Source organism: Somniosus microcephalus, chromosome 11 (genome assembly GCF_052327205.1).
Source record: "Somniosus microcephalus isolate GS21.2 chromosome 11, FLI_Smic_1.0, whole genome shotgun sequence".
Taxonomy (NCBI): Eukaryota; Metazoa; Chordata; class Chondrichthyes; order Squaliformes; family Somniosidae; genus Somniosus; species Somniosus microcephalus.
In genome coordinates, this window is record NC_140997.1 from 70,370,397 (window position 1) to 70,386,019 (window position 15,623).

Below are 15,623 nucleotides of genomic sequence, written 5' to 3' on the forward strand. Positions count from 1 at the left end.
TATAAATGTTTACGAATGAAAATGTGAAAGAAGAAGAAACAAAAGCATTCTATTAGCGCTTTAAACATTTGTAGATGGTTTATTGGGAAATAATTGTGAGGCATTGAACAGAGGATGCTGTACCTTGCCTCTGAAGGAAGCTGCGGCATCTCTAAAGTTCTCCAGTAGCTGATTGTGCTCCTCAATTGTCTTGTTGATGAACAACAGGATGTGGTTGTCAATTTTAGCATCAAAAATTTTAGCGTTACTCTGCAAAATTAAACATCGCAGGTGAGCGATAGCGTGACAAAATTTTACAACTGTATAATTGCAATAACAGGTGCATATTAATGCACCACCCTCCCCAATTCTTAGTAATGCTAAATCCTAGGGGAAGCAAAAACACAGTGAAAAAAAAACTGACCAATTTCAGGATAAACTCTGGGAAAATTCTTCCCAACTCCCTCTGGCAATCAAGATCTGCACAGGACCATGGTTACTTAACGAACCACCCCCTTGTTCTCCTATATGTCTCAATGTTGTTAGGATCATAGGACCAAACAGGACTGTAAAGGAGCTTTTCCATCCATCAGGTCATTGTCAAAGGTTTGACTTCCTACCTCAATTTATCTCTCATTGGGAGGGAACTTTAACCCCAAAAGCAAGTGGGTTGGGGCCGCGTGGGAGGTGAAAGAGTTAAAAAACGGAATCCCGACCACGACCCGCCCACTTCCGGTTTTAATGGAGGCGAGATGGGGGACGGGCAGCCAACCCGCTCCCAGGAGGCGGGTCGCCCATTTAAATATTATAATGAGGCTGGCGTGCCTCATGGTAATCCACCATTTCAAATTTAACTCTGGCTGGTCGGGTTTCCCGGGCCTCGGGGAACCCACCAGCTAAAGAGAAGTGCCTTTCCACTTACCTGCTGGATCCAGTGTCCCTGCCTCACCCACCCCCCACCAATCCGGCCCTTCCAATCTCCTCCCTGGCGCCCTCACCCCTCCCACACCCACCAAGGCCTCCGGCCTCCCCACCCCGAGGCCTCCAATCCCCCTCCCAGCCCCCGATCGCCTTCCCAGCCCCGATGCTCCGCCGGCCCTAAACCTCCGGCCCTGATCCTCCTCAGGCCCCGATTCACTCCCCACGCCACTCTCCCGATCACTCCCTCCCTCTGCGGCCTAGTGCCAGACAGCCAGCCAGTCTCTCTGGCTAGCTGCGGTTAGGAAACAGAGCTTTGAGGTGTTAATCAGGCCCTACCATTTAATTCAGCAAGGCCTGCGGGAAACCTGTTCTTCTGGATTTCCCGACTGCCTTCTAGCCCCCCACGCACCCCACCTCCAGATTAAAACTCCGGCCATAGTGTCTACCAAAAAAATATAATCACTCGCTTAAAATGTACAACATCCTCTATTTGGGTCGGCTATTCCATGTATCCACCACCTTCTGTGTAAAGAAGTTATAAATTAACTGCATATTCACCCTTTTTCATCTACACTTGAATCCATGGCTCCTTGTCTTAGAGCTTATGTTAATTTTGAATATTTTCTGGCACACTGTTTCTCTGTTCCTTTAAGGATATTAACTACCTCAATAAGATCACCTTCTAAACTACCTTTTTCCCTTTGGGGCGCTAATTTCGCCGGGGCGCTACTTTTAGTGCCCCGAAAAAGTTAGCACCCCCCGCACCCGAAAATCACTGGTAGCACCCCAGGAGGGAGGCAGGGCGCTACTGGAAGCACCCCGCCTCCCTCTTGGGGCACTGCAAGTGAATATTGCAGCGCTACGTGCCGCTGCGCCGCACGCACCGGCACGTAGCGCTGCGGTACTGCAGGCCTTCCTCCCCTTATTAGCGGGATGCTAACGGTTACCGCTACCGCTAACCTCCCGCTGAATTCCGCAGGAGGCTTTAGCGGCGCCGCGCCCAGGCGCTAGTTGCTTTGCGTCCCTCTTAGGGCACTAACAGGAGGCGCAAATCAACCAAATTTTTCTCTTTCCTTGCAGCTCAAGTGCAATCTCATTTATAAAATTAGCTGGCTTTCTTTAGGGATCATAAAACATTTTTTAAACTTTTTTTCCCAATACGCTCACCGATGTAACTTGGAGTGGTTATCCGTTGAAACCGATTTCCTCCCAAAGTTTAGGAAACCCCTCCCCCCTTGAAGTCTCCCATTGTATTTTTACCAAAGAATCGGGTCCCCAGATGTACATGCATCACATCAATGATTCAGCGTACATGTTGTATGCTGTACGTGCCATGCTGACATCTCTGATGTGATGTACATCTTTGGACCTGATTTTTGACAGGAAAAGAATTGAAGGCTGCACAATTTGGAGTTTATTTAAGGGGAGCGGGATCATCTTTAGGTGCTGCTCTGAGGGTGAAACTGAGGCCTTCAATCAAAAGTTGACTCAGCTCACACACCAGGACAGTGGTTACTAAAAACAAGGTCTGTTCTTCTCCAAGATTATTTATTATCTCATCATCATAGTGCCAGTTAAGTCATTTTAGGCAATAAACATAGGTCTTTAATTGTAATTTAAAATTAAAATTATCTAGTGGTTGAGTGAGAGTCTGGGATGAATTTCCTTGGGGTTTCTCCCGCTCCGTAACTTCGGCAAAAGCTCAATTTGCCAGTGTAAACAGGGCTTATGCCAAATCTCTGCCAAAGTTATTGTGGCAGAGCAGGAGAAGCCCTGAGGAAGTTTACCCCAATGATGGTGAGTTCCATAAATACTGTGTAGATAATTGTGGGTTTTCATTTAGCTATGTTAAATCCCCCTTTGTTTTCTTGAGCTTTAGCAATGTTCAAAATAAAAACTGATTTTTACTGATTTTCGTTGAATTTACCTGGGATTTTGGGGTCCAATTTCTCCCCAATAACTTTCCCCTCTTTTTTTACACTTAAACTAAAACCTAAAAACTTGGGTTTTCAAACTAGCAACAAAAACCCAACTTTAATGATCTTTATTTTTCTTCATACTCCATCAAAGGATAAGAAAACTCCACTGTGGTCCAGTGCCTAGAACTGTACACAATATTCGAGGTGGGGACAAAGCAGTGTTTGTAAAAACTAATTCTCACTTCCTGGGACTTGTGCTCTATTCCTTAAACTATATTTCCCAGGATCTTGTTTGATGTTCCTTTACCACCATTGCACATTGTATTGATATTTGAAAGTGTGTTCACTAAATCCCACAGATTCTGTGTTGTTTCCTGTTGACTGTCTTGTACACCCACTGTTTGTTGCCTTTCCCCAGCTTCACGACTTTGCATTTCTCTACATTAAACACTATCTTGCACCTTTTGACCAAATATCCTGACCTACCAGGTTCCTCTGCAATTGTTTATTCACAAGCCTTCCTAATTTGATATCATTGGCAAACTTGATTAGCCAATCAGGCACATTATAGCTAATGAGTTCTGATGAAGGGTCATCGACCTGAAATGTTGACTCTGTTTCTCTCTCCGCAGATGCTGTCTGACCTGCTGAGTGTTTCCAGCATTTTCTGTTTTTATTTCAGGTTTCTAGCATCTGCAGTATTTTGCTTTAATTATATCTAAGTACATCCCTTTATTTAAGAAACAAAATAACTAAAGCTTTACATAACATACCTCTTTGGTAAATCATAACATACCTCTTTGGTAAATTCAGTTACGAGATGCAATTCATTAATTTTGATAAATTTACTGAGCTCCTCCTTAGTCAAACCAGTTTCATCGTCAATTTCAAAATCCCCTCGCTGATCATCAAACTAAGGGAACAATAACATGTTCAAGTTCCATTCAGCCAAATAATTCACTATTGGTCAAATACAAATACATGTGCTCAAACACAATGGCCGTGATTTTGCCAATGGATGCGGCTTGGGAGCGGGTCAGCTGGTTTCTGGGTTCTAGTCCCGCCCCCAACTGCATCCAGCCAACGGATGTGATTTTATGTCGATTGGCCTTGTTAAGCCCGCCCTGAGGGCTTGCCGGCCAATTAAGAGGAAGCCGGTCAGATGACATCATTTGATGACACGGCATCTGCTGGTTTTCTTAAAGGGACCACGCACAATTTTTCTTTGACAGCTCATTTCTCAGTGTTTGACAGCATTGAGATGCTGCAAACACTGACAATGACTGTTCACAGGTGAGCTCTTGCACCCAGGCTCTCCAGTGACTCCCTCCTTAGGCTAGAACAGATGGTAGCTGCAGGTGAGGTTACAGAAGCGATCTGTCACTGGTGAGAGAGGTTCTCCCAATGAGGTGGGACTAGGCAGCCAATTCAAAACCTGTTACCTACAGAAAAGTGTAAATGCATTAAATATGAATTTCCCAACATTTCCTTACCTCTGAAACTCACCGGTGCACCATTGGATCCTTCACACCACTTCTGCAGCTGTCATCAATGCAGAAACATTACAGCAGACTCACAACATGCCACACTTACCTGGTGTGGTGTCCGGACATCGGAGAACCCGAGGCAGAAGCGGCAAAATTGAAAAAGAGCCTGTTAACAAGTATCAAGTACCTGTTAACAGCCAAATAAGTGGCCATAATCCTCTTCCCGCCGCTAGGTGACGGGTCCATGCGCAAATCAGGGACCCGACACTTGGGAAGATTGATTGGAGGTGGGTTGACAGTGGGTTTCCTGCCTCCAATCCCGCACTCTGAGGACCGGCAAAATTCCAGCCAATAAATAGTTATTTACTTTCCTGGAATTTGTATTTCTACACAATTTAGGCATGCAGGCTCTTTCTACACATTGGAGCATCAGCAAAACATTGCTAAGGAATGCTTAGGGTTTAATTTCTGTAATCAGCACAGTTACACAAGTAGGAACATAGGAACAGGAGTAGGCTATTGAGCCCCTCGAGCCTGTTCCACCATTCAATGAGATCATGGCTGATCTGCGATCTAACTCCATATACCTGCCTTTGCCCCATATCCCATAATACCTTTGGTTAACAGAAGCTATCAATCTAAGATTTAAAATTAACAGTTGACCTAGCATCAACTGCTGTTTGTGGAAGAGAGTTCCAAACTTCTACCACCCTTTGTGTGTAGAAGTGTTTCTTAATTTCACTCCTGAAAGGTCTGGCTCTAACTTTTAGACTATGCCCCCTAGTCCTAGAATCTCCAACCAGCGGAAATAGTTTCTCTCTATCCTGCCTATAAGTTCCCCTTAGTAATCTTGAAAATGTAGATCAAATCACCCCTTAATCTTCTAAATTCTAGGGAATACAACCCTAATTTGTGTAATCTCTCCTCGTAATTTAACCCTTGGTGTCCAGGGATCATTCTAGTAAGTCTACGCTGCACTCCCTCCAAGGCCAATATATCCTTCCTAAGGTGTGGTGTCCAGAACTGCTCACAGTACTCCAGGTGTGGTCTAACCAGGGCTTTGTATAGCTGCAGCATAACTTCTGTCCTCTTGTGCTCTAGCCCTCTAGATATAAAGGCCAGCATTCCATTTGCCTTTTTGATTATTTTCTATACCGGGCCATGACATTTTAACGATCTATGCACATGGACCCCCAAGTCTCTTCAGACCTCCACTGTTTCTCGCTTTTCACCATTTAGAAAGTACTCTGATCTATCCTTTTTAGGTCTAAACTGGATCCACACAATTGTCCCGCAGCTTGAAGATAAACACACAATAGGGACAAAGTCCAGGGTGCCAGTCTGGATGAGAAATCTTCGATGACAGTGTTATAACTGGCAACAGCAGTGTAACAAATCACAAACCATAGGTTCTTGGTTTCAGACATAGTTTAAAACATATGCTGTTGGAAAAACAGCAATTGAGGCTGCTAATTGGTTGACAGGCCCAATCAAATGTAGTCATGCTTTAATTTCTGGATACTTAAGTGAACTTCCTACATATTGGCTACCAATGGAGTTCCTGTGGTTTCGCCCACAGAGAGTCAGGACAAAGCCAATTTCTATTAGAATGCATTAGTGAGTCTATACAACAACAACTTGCATTTATATAGCGCCTTTAACATCATAAAATGTCCCAAGGCGCTTCACAGGAGTGATTATCAAACAAAATTTGACACCGAGCCAGAAAAAGAGCTATTAGGACAGGTGAGCAAAAGCTTGATCAAAGAGGTAGGTCTTAAGAAGCGTCTTAAAGGAAAAGAGAGAGGTGGAGAGGTTTAGGGAGGAAATTCCAGAGCTTACGGCCTGGACAGCTGAAGCCACGGCCACCAGTGGTGGAGCGATGAAAATTGGGGATGTGTAAGTGCCCAGAATTGGAGGAGCGCAGCGATCGCAGAGGGTTGTAGGGCTGGAGGAGGTCGCAGAAATAGGGAGGGGATTTGAAAACAAGGATGAGGATTTTAAAGTTAGTATAGGGATGGGGATTGGGATGGGGATGGGGATCTGCAGCCCTGGGATTTATGAAGCTCCATCGATTCATAGAAAGGTGCAGCTGCAGCTGTGACTGTGTGTCATAGAATGGTTTTCCCCAAATCAGAAATGCACAATATACATTGAAAATGTAATATATGACTAATCGATCTTCCATGGCATTGAACATGGTAACTTGGAGAATATGGGGCTGAATTTTCTGGGGTGGGGTGGTAGCGGATGAGATTGGTGGCGGGTCGGGTGTCCGCTGTCATCTCACTCCCACCCGCCTTTCCCACAGGCGCATCTGTCAGCGTGGAGCCAACCCGACCTGCAGCGATGGGCGACCCAATTGAAATCAATATGAGGTACTTTACAGGCACTTAAGAGCCTTTTCTCCCCTACGTTATAAATTTCCCTGCATGGCCACAGGATTCACACAGCTCCGGTACCTCGTCTGTCAACCTAAGGCGTGAGTTCCGTGGCCATTGCTCCAGCTGATTACTTGACAGCATGGAAAACAAACCAAAATAAAAACATGTTGATTACATCAGTTAACAGGTTGATGGCGATTCTGTTCTACTTGAAAAGCTACTGGTAAATGTTAATTCAGAAATTCCTGAAGGGATGTGAGTGCTACTCTGGATGGTGAGGGAAATACATTTTCCACTGGCCATTCTTGGCTGTTGCCTTCCAACTCAACAGTAATTGCAGTGAATTGATCTGCACTATAAAAAATGACATATACCATTTAAATAAATTTTTGTGTTGTTTCTGGTCAGGTTTTTCTCACAGTATACTGCAATTGTCCAGTTACACATTAAATCAAGTCATCAACAGTAACAATTTCATTCCCATCGCTCATTCCACTGGTTCAATTTGCTTTCAGTCCCTGAATATGACTAATTTAATTTTTCAGTCTGAGACTTTAGGGTGAATTTCTGTAGAGGTTCTCTCACTTGTCCACTGTTAACTTCAACGGAAGAGCTGCAGAAATCCCAGAAACACATTGTAAGTACCACTTACACCGTTTGTCAGGGATTCCGCAGCTCTTCTGCTGAAATTGCATAAGATTGTAAATCCACTCCTTTACAATTACATTTAGAATCTGCTTAATTTTATGTATTACCTATATATACACATCTTTTATTTGTACCAGTTTCTGATACAAAAGTCTATAGATTTGTGACTAAAGCAACTATAACTTCTGAATTAATGTACTTTTTAAATTATGTTCTTGATTGTATTTGTAGATGAAGTCATATTACTTAATGATAATATTCTTTAAATACTTCTTTGTCACTCATATATAACTTTTATTATATTATTGTACAGTAAAGATTCAACACCCGCTATGTTAGATTAAACTTAAAGTCTGATATGGCCATGGTCCCTTTAAGGATCCCGGCTTAAAACGCATCATGAATGATGTCACTGGACCTGCTCCATCTCATTGGGCCAGGAAACGCGTTGAGTGGGCTTAATCGGCCCCATTAAGGTAAATTCATTTTCTACAGCGTGATGGAGCCAGCAGTGGGGTCAGAACCCACCACCGCCACCGGCTGCACCGGTCCCGCCAAGGGAAGGGAAATTCTGGCCTTGGTCTTTCTCTTAACTGTCTTTGCTCTGTTTTTTTCTTTCTGTCTCATCTCTTCTACTTCTTTTCTATTCTCTTCTGCTTCGCTCTCTCTATCTTTTGCTTTTGCTTCACTCTCTGGCCTCATGCTTCTCTCTCTGTCCTTTACTTTCTTGTTTCCACTCAGGTGAGAGATGGTGGGTGACTTAGTGTGGTTTGGTGGGGAAAGGAGCCATCAAGGGCTGTAGGCTACATTTGTGGGGAAAATATGAACTCCTGCAGCTCCTTTCTATGTCCTCCCCGATCACTTGTCTATCTTCTCACCCCTTACTCCCATAACTATTCGCTTTCCCTTTGAACTACACATTCACCCATAAATCCTGCCCTCCCCCTTGCTCCACTATCGCTCTTTAACCCTCCATCCACTCCTTTCTACCCCCACTAACTATCCACAAGGACAGAAACCCCCTCAACCTCAATCTGTTTCCTTCCTCCTCGCTTTTCCTCCCACCCTCCCTTCCTATCTATTTTGCTCAAAGGAGCTGTGCTTGCTTTCAAAATTCTACTTAAGCATTTATGTTTCTTTTTAAGAAATTAAATTAGAATGTAGACACTGGGCTGGATTTTGTGAATGGAGGCGAGTTGGAGGCGGGACAGCTGCTCTTCGCCTGACCAATCAGCAGGCCAATTAGTGAGGAATTCACTGACAGATCACGTCAACGTCAGATGTGTTATCTGTCAAGACTTCTTCAAAGAAGAAATGTCAGCGTTTGACAGCTCTGTGAAGCTGTCAAGCACTGACATTCTCTTTAGTTTGATGAGTCCTTGTGTTCAGGACTCATCAAACCATTCAAATTTGTAAATTTCACATGGCTGTTGGAACGAAGGTTCCAACAGCCAGTCTGTGAAATTGATAAGCAGGATGTTGGCTAAAGGCTGTAGAAAAAAAACAAGGTAAGTGAACGCTTTTTTAAACTTATCATTCAGCTTGCATACTTACCACTCCACACTTGCACCCACCACTCACCTCTACACCTTACTTCCAGGTGCCTCCGACCGCCGCAGACCTCCTTCACGTCTCCTCCAACCCGACGGGGTTCTCCGAGGTCGGGAAGCCTTCACCTGTGAAGGTAAAATGGCACTAATCCTTTTTTCTGCCTGTTAACTACCTGTTAATAGGCAGTTAAAAGGATTAAATGCTTTTCCCGCCTCCAGGAGACAGGACCCAAAGCTGCACATCTTCCCGCCTCCTGGCAAAAGGGCACGGAGGCGGGATGGGGGCAGCTTTGCCATCTGCCTCCACTTTCTCCGAGTTTACTGGCTGTCCCACCTCCATGCCCGCCTCCTCGGGGCTTGGAAAATCCTGCCCACAGTCTGTCTGCCTTTTCCTATATATGTCTCCCTTTCACACATAGGTGTATGCAATAATTGCCAATTAATTTTTCTAAATGTCAATGTAACAGTTAAGACACAAACTTCAAAATGCAATAAAAAAAATGGAACTGACATTAGTATCAAGAAAAACTTTCCTTCTTTCACACTCTCACTGACCCAGTCTTTTCTTCTCTCTTTCTTTCTCAGTTAAGTATACTTTCTAACGTTTATAGAACAGTAAAGTTACAACAGACTGGAATCAGTGCCTAAGGAGGCAGAGCCTCATGAAGGCTGATACTGAAGATGATCAAATAGCAGCAGTTGATTTAAGAGTATAATCTAGACTTGAATCACTCTACCTCTAGCTGCGAAAGGCACATTGTTTCACTCCTTTTTCTTCCATATAAGGGGAACTTTCTCCAATATTAGATAAAGAACTGTGTTAATTGTATTCCAAAAGTGGCCAGTGCAAAGTCTCACCCTCTCTGTTGAAAAGTGCCTGGGCTCAACTCCAGTCTCCTCGCCCCACCCCTTGCTCCCCTGCAGCCTAGCAAAAACTGAGAACTCACAATCCCACAATGCTGGGAGACAAGTGTGAACCTATTTCCTTCCGCTCTGTGATTTGCTTCTACAACTGAATGAAATGTGTTTGGAACAGTATTAGGTTTTGCTCAGGATTTCTATAAACAGTAGATCTTTTTTTTCCAATTGATAATTTTTTAGGCTACATCTTGTCTCAAAGTGAATTTAGAAACTCAAATTAAACAAAAAAATCAAGTCCCACTTAAACCTATATTTGGCATACAAGTTATTGTGCTTTGAATTAACTGTACTAAATATTTTGTGCATTAACCAATAACTGGGAGGACTGGTTCAGAGACTGTACAATTAAGTGGGGAGAGGTTAGTAAACTGAGAGGCCATATGCTTGGTTCAAGCACTGTACAATTGGATTAAGGGGCAAGTGATTAATAAATGGGTATTCTATAATTGGATCAAGGACATGTTTGTCAAATGTCAACCGTTTTTCACAATGAAACAGCTAAATAAAAAAAGTTCTCACCACTTACCTTTTTGAACAATGCTATGGCACTCTTCGATATGCCATATTTCTCCAAAATCTTTGCATCGTTGGCGACAGCAAATGGTATTTCCACAACATCATTTGCTGTCTCTGAAAATGTTTTCACATCATCATTTTCAAGGTCCTCAATAAAGAAATGCAAAATCAGTTCTGTAAAATACTCCAGCATATCAAAGGACAATGTAAAAGTAACTAATCTGAATACTTGCACATTTATTTTACAGGATTTTTGAAAATCCGTGCCAATAAAATGATTACCTTGAAAAAGCCAACAATGACAATCTCAGCTGAATCAATGAATGTTTCAGCTTCAGCGACACTGTCCAGGAATGTATAGCTAGGACCAGCTCTTCTTGTTAGCCAGCTGACAATGCCATTGGCATTTCTTTTCCCTGAAGGAACATGAAACATCAGCAGAACGTCAAACCATCTTGTGGTTCAAGTAGTCCAAAATTTTTGGTGAATGTGTCTATAATCAACATTTGCTCCACTGTAATATTTGAAGTCCCTTAAATAAATTGACTTCTCTTACAGATTATTCTAAGTAGAAATTAGTTTCTCCAAAAAAACATTTCTGCAATAATTGAACAAATGTGATGGGTCCAGTCTGTAATTGGGGGGGGTTGGGGTGGGGGTGGGGGGTGGATAAAGTGCCAAATATTGAGATGTGAAAACAAATAATGCATCTCTGTGTGGCATAATTACAAATTAAAATTGTGACAATAATCTCTTTCATAAAATAGAATGCAATTCTGAGGGAATATTCTGCTGTCAGGGAATTGCTTATATTAATATCATTTCATCAGAATGAAACCACAAAGGGGTCCATATTTAGTTCAAAAAATGATAGCTTTACAAAGGTTAGTAGGACATTATCAAGTAGAAATGGCCTGATTAGGGTGGGAGTAAGCTCGTGTGCAGAATAAATATGGACCAGTTGGGTCGAATGGCCTGTTTCTATGCTGTACATTCTATGTAATTCTATGTTTTGCAATGGATTAGATACTTGCTTTTCACCTCTAGGGCTTGGGTTCAAATCCAGCCCAGTCTGATGGGATGACTCTCTTCTACTGGCTCTAAGGGTCCAATGTAAAATGCATTTTGGTAGTGTGCATGGGCTCACAACAAAAATGGTCCCTAATTTGGCATTAACTGGCAGTATTGCTAACATTGCCCAAATGATGTTTGGAAAATGGAAAAATGCCACACTAGTGCAACAGGGGTGCTCTTTAAGGTTGGGACTGACACATGTTGTTGGGGTTGGGGCTGAGATGAAGAGAGGGGCAGAGTGAATGGAATTCTGCTCTGTATCTAGCTGTGTCACACCTCACCTGGGAGTGAAATGGAACCCCAGTGCTAACCTCCTGTATTAACTTCCCTTACCTTAAGGGGCCTAAAAAAGGTATTTATACAAAAATGGGCTATGGGGGAAAAAGGACAAAAGTAGGTTAATGATCCATTGTTCGTAGTGGACAAGCTCTTACCCTATGAACGTGGTGATGTCCAAGTCAGCAGGCAAAGTCTGAGGGATTCACTTGCACCTCATATGGCTAGCACTCAAATACGATAGTTTCCTGGACTGCCCATACTATAAAAATGTCATGGAAGATGTCCAGGAGGCTGTTTCAGGACTACTCTTATCTATACTTGTCAAGTGTTGATAGTATTCTACAAAAGGGACTCCATGGCTGTAGCAATCATTTTTGATTCGACTAAAGAGAATGCATAATAATTCAAACCAAGGCACATTCCACAGTGCCTGGAGTCAGACAGATTGTTATGACAGCATTGGAGGATGTCACATGACTAGGACATATGGATGAGTATCAAATAATAGAAGGCTGGTTAGTTGGGATGAGGGGAGATCTCCACTGAGAGTCTTAAAAAGGGAGTGAGTAAGTTTAAGTTAACAACTATGATAGCTTTAATTATCTGTGAATTGAAGCTGATTATAGCTGCCAAGAAGATGTGAAAGATGTCACCTCTTCCAATATAAATCAGGTACTCGAGGACTCGAACACTGAAGCCAAAAAAGAGTGTGCTATGATGCAGTGCAAGATTTGTGACTGGCTCTGCCTGGTTCTGACTGTAGGGAGATGTGACATAGATTGTGGTATATATTATCTCCCACTGCTCAAATAAAAATAATATAAACACAGGCGTTCAGACTCTGGTTATAGAGCACTCGGGGTTTCACTCCTATAGTTTATGGTGTAACCCAAATTTGGTTCAGAGCATGCCCTTCTATTCACTCATTTTATCCATTATTGTACTCCCTTTATTGAGTATTGTCTCTAAATTTAACATACTCATTATCTATCTGATCTGAAGTCAGTAAATACCTGATGCTGGTCATATTACCTGTGTAGTCACTAGGAGATTTTCTGTCACTCCCCTTAAAAAACTTTATTGTTGGAAAGCTTTGGATACCAAATTCTGAACCAAGCTCCTTCTCTTCTATAACATCAACCTTGGCCAGTTTGAATTCTGAAGATTCGTTCTTCAGCTGTCCTGCAGCAGCAGCGTATTCTGGTGCCAAGCTCTGACAGTGGCCACACCAAGGGGCATCTTTTAGAAGGAGATGCAGAAATATCGACTTTAAGATTAAACAATTAACTGAAACACTACACATTGGGGAACAAACATTCAGGCATCAACACAAATAAAAAGTTTGCAGCTCTCTCGTTCTGTTTTTTCTCAGTAAGCTGCTCTACCATATCAAACAATAGGATAAATACACCTTTGTTGAGTCAAAGGTTGAAAAGCACTTAATTTTTAACTTTGGGAAAAAAGTAAACATAAGGCATACAAAAACTACCCCAAATAACTTATTTTTTTGCTTAAAAATAAAGCAGCATAAGTTCAAGCATTGTATTTTAGTTTGCTCAGAATAATTCTACGATTGTACCCAAGCCTGGCATAACTCATTTCACTGGACAAGTCGATTCCAAGAGGGTTGTTTGAACTGCACATGAGAAACAATAGCTGGCTGTGAATACTTTTGCTGAGTTCCTAGTATTTGCAAGTACAACCAGATTACACATAAATTGTGCCTACTTACATTATGGCTTCATGCTGGGCGGTCAGCATGAGGGATTTGCAAAGCACGATAAGATACTGGGGTGCCACATTGGTATTAATGCAATTTACTTGACATTTCTGCTGCTTACTTGGGCAGGTTTTGGTGATGGTAGTAGCACTCAATTAGAGTGACTTTTGATGGCTTGCATTTTTGCTTTTAATAACAAGGCAGAATCTTTGTTTCAGAATATTATTTAAGGGATGAACGACAGCTCTTTAAGGTACTCAGGAAGCATAAGTTTGACCTCATCCTCATTGGTTCAAAAGTGTTTAATTTCCCAGAGGTAACGCTATATCAGTTTCAAAGACGGTAATATTATTCTCATACATCACTTTACACAGAGCAGGTGTTTATGCCTGGCTAAAGTAACCAGTTGCAATGTAGAGCAAACTTTACTACAAATAAAAAGGTGATATATGTTTGTATTAATTATGTAATAAAGAAGTCCTAAGATAATTAGATACAAAGATTTGTATTTACAAATGGTTTCACATTCACACATAGAAAATCAGAATTATAATTATGCATGGATAAAGGAAAAGTATCAGTTTACAATTATAATCAACCAGTTATGTATTTGGTTCCAACACATAATTATTTCAAATAGGGTGCAATATTCTATTGATTAATTGACTAAATGTATTATTGAATATAGAGTTAAGAAATGTGAATTGTTCACGTTTTATAGTGGAATGTTATATTGATATTTGCATGCACATGATTTGTCAAGGAAGTTGTGTTTTTACTTTCAAACACGTAAAGCTTGCAAAGAAAAAATGAGTTTGAGTGAATCATGCTTACTTACAAAATTCCACCAGAAGGTATTTGTTCTCCCTTAGCGCTCTCTCGAAGTTGTGTTTGTTCAGCACCAAAACGTCCTGGTCTTCAGTAATCTCGTCCGAAGCAACTTCTTCGGCATCTTCCTTTGGTGCTGATGGCTCTTCTTCCACCTCAGTTTCTTCGGCCCTCACAGCAGCAAGGAAGGTGAAGGCCAGCATTAAGAGGCACCACCTCGCCATGGTGACCAGGAAAAGTCAGAACTGCACGCTGCCGACAAGCAGCACTGATAAAGACAAGGCCAACATGACGCCTGCCTGACAACACCTCGTGGAATACTATTACTGGTTTGTGGTACTAAGAGAAGTACTCGTGGATTACCACTGGCCTGCGGAATTAGAATATGACGATGTTTACATTGTAGCATGATTGATGTTTGATGTAAGATTACAGCACATAATGACAAAATCAACTTCCACCAAGGTAATCTCAGCTGGATAGTGATCTTAGCAGTGTAAAACTGCTGAAATAATTTCATTAATTAAAAGCTGCCCTCCTGAATTTATGATATATCTGTATTTCATGACATTAATTATAATTTAGTCACTATTTTAGCCCATTAAAAACTGCATTTTCAGATGGTTTGAGATATTTTTTACTAAATGTAATCTCCAATAATTTTGGTGATATCGGGGCTTGTTGCTTCTCTACAGTCTCTATTCATTTGACTCTGTGTATTATGAGTAATATATATATATATAAAGTATATAAATCAAGCTGTCCTCACCAAATTTCATTTTCTTCACACCTCCAGTTCTCTGTGAATTTCTAAACTAATTGGAGCATTCTGAAACAGTGGTTGTATAATTTTGATGAATGGTCCACTAATCAGAAGATTTAGTCATTTGAAAATAATTGGTGTTCAAATTCTATTTAAAGCTGATATTATTTATTAATATTATTTATTAAACACTTATGACAGGAAAAACACTTTATGAAATAACACAATCTTCTGCTAACTCTACATTCCATCTCTCTTGCCCAGTAGCAGAGCAAGCTTTAGCTAACTGGGGATTGGCCGACTTGGCAGGAAGGGGACCGAGCTGGGAACTGGGGAATGCCGGCTGACTGGCCGGAATTTTGTTTACCTGGACGGGTCGGGTCGGGTGCAGACGGTTGGCATGGCGGGTCGGGACCCCATTCTCCATTTCATGCTGCTCCTCAGATCGACTTTCCCTTAATGGCACCTATTAAGGCTGCCCTGCCCTTTTCCCAGCTCTATTAAATGGTGTGGGTCTGATGACATCATCGATGACTCATTTTCAGCCAGGAGAGATGTACATCTCAGCAACCTGGTGACAGAATTACATCTCACACAGCCACATGGCGTACAGCAGTCACTCATATGGAGACTG

General features: G+C 41.9%; 1 protein-coding gene across 1 annotated transcript in view; it reads right to left on the reverse strand.

Annotated features, from left to right (window-relative positions):
- The window catches only part of pdia2 (protein disulfide isomerase family A, member 2), a 41,416-nt gene extending 26,987 nt beyond the window's left edge, over nucleotides 1-14,429 (reverse strand). Inside the window, exons 1-6 of the mRNA XM_086002266.1 lie at nucleotides 14,237-14,429; nucleotides 12,711-12,917; nucleotides 10,608-10,741; nucleotides 10,336-10,473; nucleotides 3,616-3,732; nucleotides 124-249 (exon numbers count right to left, since the gene is read on the reverse strand). Of these exons, the coding sequence (XP_085858392.1) occupies nucleotides 124-249; nucleotides 3,616-3,732; nucleotides 10,336-10,473; nucleotides 10,608-10,741; nucleotides 12,711-12,917; nucleotides 14,237-14,429 (915 nt within the window). The remainder of the gene's footprint in view (nucleotides 1-123; nucleotides 250-3,615; nucleotides 3,733-10,335; nucleotides 10,474-10,607; nucleotides 10,742-12,710; nucleotides 12,918-14,236) is intronic.
- Between the last annotated feature and the right edge of the window lie 1,194 nt (nucleotides 14,430-15,623).